The 6,829-nt window shown below is 43.8% G+C and overlaps 1 protein-coding gene across 4 annotated transcripts in view; it reads right to left on the reverse strand.

Annotated features, from left to right (window-relative positions):
- Positions 1 to 6,829, reverse strand: part of jakmip2 (janus kinase and microtubule interacting protein 2) — a 43,813-nt gene that overhangs the window by 13,014 nt on the left and 23,970 nt on the right. For all 4 annotated transcript variants that reach the window (XM_023969202.2, XM_023969204.2, XM_023969201.2 and 1 more), the window contains exon 7: positions 305 to 451. In XM_023969202.2, coding sequence (XP_023824970.1) covers positions 305 to 451 — 147 coding nt within the window. The remainder of the gene's footprint in view (positions 1 to 304; positions 452 to 6,829) is intronic.

Raw genomic sequence — 6,829 nt, forward strand, 5'->3', positions numbered from 1 at the left:
GTGTCCACCAGTTCTCTTGTGTTTTGTTTAGTCAGTAATAAAATTGTCTCTTGTGACATATTGTTAACACAAAGTAAATGCTAGATGGTCAGTGTACACAAGATTTGGTTCTGGGCTCCACAGAGATTAGTAAGTAAAACACCTTGGATCATTTTAGAAGTGGATGCCTATTTATAAAATGTACTATTTGACTAAATGTATTTGTATGTTCTTTACATTGTAAATAAAACCTTGAATATCCCAAAATAAACTTTGTAAAAKAAATATACATTGGGGAATTGAAATTTGTAAAAGGAGAACTCACTCTTGTCAGCTCGTCGATCATGCTTTGTTGCTCCAGCACCTGCAGCTTGAGGAACTCAATCTCCTGGTCATCATGCGCCTGGTCCAGATCATTCAGAGACTTACAGTTGGCTTTCTTCAGTGGCAGGTGGGAGCTGATCTTCTCCTTCTACAGAAACAGAAAATACCTTTGTGAGTGGAACAAGTTGTAGTTGAGTTAAACAACCCTCTATATTGCTCAGTATGGGCTCGTCATTAATAAAGTAGATTTGCGGTGGCTGTTAGGGCACTGAGGCCAAAGCTGCAAGATCATGGACTTCTAAATCCACAAGACTAATGCAGACTTTACTTCGATAAGGACTGTAATCATAGCCAATGTGTTGCAGACAGTCTTCATAAACACTGAGCTATTGAGGCATGCTTGTATTATTATTATTATTATTATTATTATTATTGTCATTTACAAAATAGCCCCCAACACTCTACTCAGCAAACTGGATGTAGTCTATCACAGTGCCATCTGTTTTACCACCAAAGCCTCATATTCTACCCACCACTGCGACCTGTATGCTCTCGCTGGCTGGCCCTCACTACATATCCGTCGCCAAACCCACTGGCTCCAGGTCATCTATAAGTCCTTGCTAGGTAAAGCCCCGCCTTATCTTAGCTCACTGGTCACAATAGCAACATCCACCCGTAGCASGYGCTCCAGCAGGTATATTGCACTGGTCATCCCCAAAGCCAACACTTCCTTTGGCCACCTTTCCTTCCAGTTCTCTGCTGCCAATGACTGGAACGAATTGCAAAAATCTCTGAAGCTAGAGTCTTATATCTCCCTCTCTAACTTTAAGCATCAGCTGTCAGAGCAGCTTACCGATCACTGTACCTGTACACAGCCAATCTGTAAATAGCACACCCGACTACCTCATCCCCATATTATTACTTACCCTCTTGCTCTTTTGCACCCCAGTATCTCTACTTGCACATAGAGAGAGATGGGGGCCAATGTTCATTGGTCTGTATGGGGTAATGTATTGGTCGTATATGGGTGTAATGTTCATTGATCCTGTATTGGGGCAATGTCATTGGTCCGTTATTGGGGGCAAATGTCATTGGTCTGTATTGGTGTCTGTCATTGGTCCTGTAATTTGGGTGTATGTATTGGTCTGTATTGGGGGTAATGTCAATTGGTATGTATTGGGGGTAATGTCATTGGGGTCTGTATTGGGAGTAATGTCCATTGGTCTGTATGGGTGTAATGTCATTGGTCCTGTATTGGGTGTAATGTCATTGGTTTATTGGGGGTATGGCATTGGGTTTGTATTGGGGGGGTAATGCATTGGTCTGTTATGGTGGTATGCATTGGTTTTGGTATTGGGGGGTAATGTCCCATACTCACTGTATTGGGGTAAGTTCATTCACTGTATTGGGGGTATGTCCATTTGGGTCTGGTATTGGAGGGTAATAAACTTGGTCTGTAATTGGGGTAAATTTCATGGTCTGTATTGGGTGTAATGTCATTGGTCTGTATTGGGTGTAATGTCAAATGGTCTGTATTGGGTGTAATGTATTTGGTCTGTATTGGGTGTAATGTCCATTGGTCTCTGTATGGGGGTTAATGTCAATGGTTCATTGGGGGTAATGTCATTGGTTCCCTGCATTGGGGGGTAATGGCCCATTGGTTCCCTGGCATTGGGGGGTAATGCCATTGGTCTGCATTGGGGGTAATGCCATTGGTTTGCATTTGGGGGTAAATGCCATTGGTTCCTGCATTGGGGGTAAATGGCAATGGTCTGTATTGGGGTAAATGGCAATTGGTCTGTATTGGGGGTATGGCATTGGTCTGTGATTGGGGTAATGGCATTGGTTCTTATTGGGGGGTAATTGCTTGGTCTGTTTGGGGGTAATGTAATTTACCTGTCCTTTGTGGCGAGCCTTCTTCTCCAGGTTTCTACTTGGTTGTGTACTGAGAATGTCTGCATGTAGTGCCTCCTGAGCCTGGGACACACAACCGTTATCCCATTAACATATCCACTGGATAAGCTGAATGGACTTGGTTTGGTGTTGTTTAGAACGCATTGAGCAGTGCTGCAGTTGTACTGGGGTATATGTTTTATATTCTGTTACATCCTTTAGTCTAGAATGCAATGCAGTTCTTATCAAGCATTTTACTGAATCAGAAACAATTGATGACCAATCCTAACTTTTACCCAGAGATACAAATACAATCTTATGTGGTGGATTATTTTTACTGAAGCGTATATCACATGGAGGTGCAACAGTGGGCCTGTTCCCTCGCTCATTTTATTGTCTTTGGGTTTTGTTTGTGAACGAGGAGAAGGAGCATCACATTTGAAGGTAAATATCATCTGCATAGATAGTCTTTCTGTTCTGTCGCTCGTGCAAGTATGTTGAGGGGAAAACCAGTTGTTCGCTGTTTGAAGTAACTATTTGTTGTTACTACCGGACGAGGCGTCACCAAGATACATTCCCAGCTTTTAATGGCAGTGAATATTAACTGAAATATTAATTGGCAATGATATAACGTACCTTTTTTTTTTATTTTTTTTACCCTTTTATTTAACTAGGCCAAGAAAAAAAAGTGTTTAAAAAAAGTTAAGAACAATTCTTATTTAAAATGACAGCCCCTACACAGGTAACATTAACGGCAAGGTAAATATTTTAAGTTAACATTAATGGCAGTGATATTTAAGTTAACATTATGCAGTGATATTTAAGTTTAACATTAATGGAGTGATATTTTAGTTAACTTAATGGCAGTGGCAACTGTACCTTAGCTTCTATCTCAAGCATCCGAGGCCCCTTGATGTTTCTGCAGCAAGGGCGTATTCCCTCTTGTAAGGCCTGGTACTCTCTGGTCAGCTTGCCTGAGCGCAGCCTCGACTCCTCATTGACCAGCCCTGTGAACCATGAAACAGACCAGGGTTAGAGAGAAGACATTGGGAGAAAGCAGGAAGTGTCCACGCTGCCTCCCGCTCCCCTCTCTGGGCGGCTCTCTGGCGCAGGCGACCATCATTAGGGGCCACATTGTCACCCATCGTTACGCGCATCAGCCGCTTCATGGGACTCACTGGACCTCTATTACCCTTTATTGATTGTCCTCCGCTATATCTGTCACTTTCCTCAGTTTCTTCCCCGTGTCTGCCATTCAGTTTGTTTCCTCATGTCCAGATGCTGCCCTGTTCTGTTTCATGTTGTATTAATTAATGGTTCACTCCTGTTACTTGCTTCTCGCTCCAAGGTGGTCTGTCCTTAAACAGGAAGCAGGAATTTATGGGATAAGAGAAGATTTAGAAACCATTGGTTCAGGGAAAGTAAGATGCGCTGGATGTGCTTTGCGTGCTTGTCGCAAAGGTTTTCACCCGCACCCCGCCTCACGTTGGGACCATCGTGGCAACTCACAAAAAGCCTGATGAAGTCAATGATGGAGGTGGTAGTCACCCTGTTTCATTTCACAGGAACAATCGACCCACAGAGCCACTGGCGCTCGGGGAAGGAAGCTATTTGTACCGAGAATGTGTATCAAAGTAAACTTTGCACAGAGCACTAGCAGCATATCAGCATCTAGTATATACCTGACAATGCTGTTTCATAAGTGCTCTATCTATAATTCCTCTTCCATCGCTAGGACATGACACTGAGACGTGAGCAGTACAGGGAAGTGAACATTTTAACATTAATAAACTCAGACATGAACATCGCAGTGGCAGGCATCATGGACATGGAGCCCATAAACATTAAGGAGTCAGACTACGCGCGGGGACTGACCACACTAGAGGAAGGACAGCAGTATAAGGAGAGGCAACAAGATAAGGCTAAATCACGCAGTCCAGAAGTCGCCATATGAAGCGCTTGACTTTCGCGCGGAAACGACCGCGTAAATATGGGTGTAATGAATGGGGATTCCTTCTGGCGCAGACGATGACTGCCCGGAGGGGGAGCGGAGAGCAGTGCCCGTGAAACACCTTTGCACTGAGGCTTGTGTCGTCCTCCCCACACTGACTGTCTCTTCTAACCACACGGGGACTGGTTCAGTTCGGTCTACTCCCAGGTGTGGTGGTCAAATGAGAGAGAAGTCCCGCAGACGCTGACACTTTGCCAGTCAGTCTTGAGCCATGGAGAGTACCAAGGCGCTTGAGGAAGGACAATACGCCCTGCCATGCGAAGTGAAATCTCTCCCCAAGGCAGAATTAATTGTATTATTGTACTGATCTTTTTATTGTGTTGTCATTGAAGAAAAACTCTACTTTATTCTTTGCTTCCGTTATGCTCTTTCCGCAATAGTTTTCGCCTAATCCTGAAACATATCGGCAGTCAGAACAGTTTACGAGCTATCCGGGAATCTTCTGGACTCCTACCATAACCTAACCTTAACCCCTACCCTACAACCTAACCCTAACTATTACCTTACCTAACTTTAACCCTTAACCCTAACCCCCTAACCTTAACCTTACCTTTATTAAAATGTAAACTTCAATGCGGTGAGCGTCAGAGTTGGGACGTCCAAGGACACCGTTTTAGACTTTTCGCATTAAGAACTACCAACAACAAACATAAACTTCAGCACGCAATGGATCATTTCCTGAGATCCGCCAATTTGCTATCTGGTCAAAGAGCAAAAGAGTCAGATACTGTGTGCCAGTCTCAGGTCTGTCTCCACGTAGTACCTGTGTGTCCACCAGTTCTCCAGATACTGTGTGTCACCAGTTCCGACTTGTCCACAGTTTTCAGATACTCTGTGTCCACCAGTGTCTCCCAGTACTCTGTTGGTCCACCAGTTTCCAGATTCTGTGTGTCCACCAGTTCTCCCAGATCACTATGTGATCCACCCAGTTTTCCAGATACTGTGTGTCCACCAGTTCTCCAATACTGTGTGTCACCGTTCTCCAGATAACTCTGTTGTCCACCAGTTCTCCAGATACTCTGTGATCCACCAGTTCTCCAAGATGTTCACCTTCTCTACGTGTCCACCGTTCTCCAGATACTGTGCGTCCACCAGTTCTCCAGATCTGTGTCCCAGTTCTCAGCAATTACTTGTGTCACCAGTTCTCCAGATACTATTGTACAGTTCCACATGTCCACGTTTCTCCAGATACCTATGTGTCCACCAGTTCCCAATACTTGTGTCCACACAGTTCTCCAGATACTGTGTAGTTCTCCAACCTGTGTACCGTTCTCCAGATATGTGTGTCCCACTCTAGCTACTTGCACATCCAGATACGTGTGTCCACCAGTTCTCCAGATACTGAGTGTCCACCAGTTCTCTTGTGTTTTGTTTAGTCCAGTATAAAATTGTCTTCTTGTGTGACATATTGTTAACACAAAAGTAAATGCTAGAACATAGGGTCAGTGTCAACAAGATTTGGTTCTTGGCTCCACAGAGGATTAGTAAGTTATAAGAACACCTTTGGATTCATTTGTAGAAGTGGTAGCCTATTTAAAAATGTACTATATTTTGACTATAATGTATTGTATTTGTCTGCTTTGTGACATCATGTAAAATAAACACCTTGTAATATGCCCAAAATAAACTTTGTTTAAAATAAATATACATTGGGGAATTGAAAATTTGATAAAAAAGGAGAACTCACTCTTGTCAGCTCGTCGATCATGCTTTGTTGCTCCAGCACGTTGCAGCTTGAGGAACTTCAATCTCCTGGTCATCAATGCGGCCTGGGTCCAGATCATCGCGAGACTTACAGTTGGCTTTTTCCAATCAGTGAGCAGTGTGGAGCTTGATCTTCTCCTTTCTACAGAAACAGAAATACCTTTCTGAGTTGGAACAAGTTGTAGATTGAGTTAAACAAACCCTCTATATTCTCAGTATGGGCTCGTCATTAATAAAGTAGATTTGCGGTGCTGTTGGGCACTGGAGGCCAAAAGCTTGCAAGATCATGGACTTCTACCAATCCACAAGACTAATGCACAGACTTTACTAATCCGGATAAGGACCGTGTAATCATACGCCAATGGTTGTCTGCAGACCAGCAGTCTTCATAAACACTGAACGCTATTGAGGCATCCTTGGTTTCATTATTATCAACTATTATTATTATATTATTATTGTCCAATCTTTACAAAATGCCCCCACACACTCTACTCAGAACTGGATGTAGTTCTATCACAGTGCCATCTGTTTTTACCACAAAGCCTCCTATTCTTACCCACCACTGCGACCTGTTGCTTCTCGCTGGCTGGCCCCTCACTACATATCCGTTCGCCAAACCCACTGGCTCCAAGGTCTATCTATAAGTCCTTGCTAGGTAAAGCCCCGCCTTATCTTAGCTCACCTGGTCACATAGCAACATCACCCGTAGCACGCGTCCAGCAGGTATATAGCAACTGGTTCATCCCAAGCCAACACTCTTGGGCACCTTTCCTTCAGTTCTCTGCCGCCAATGACTGGAAACGAATTGGCAAAAATCTCTCTGAAGCTAGAGTCTTATATCTCCCTCTCTAACTTTAAGCATCAGCTGTCAGAGCAGCTTTACCGATCACTGTACGTAACAGCCAATTCGTAAATAGC

This window comes from Salvelinus sp. IW2-2015, linkage group LG23 (assembly GCF_002910315.2).
Source record: "Salvelinus sp. IW2-2015 linkage group LG23, ASM291031v2, whole genome shotgun sequence".
Taxonomy (NCBI): Eukaryota; Metazoa; Chordata; class Actinopteri; order Salmoniformes; family Salmonidae; genus Salvelinus; species Salvelinus sp. IW2-2015.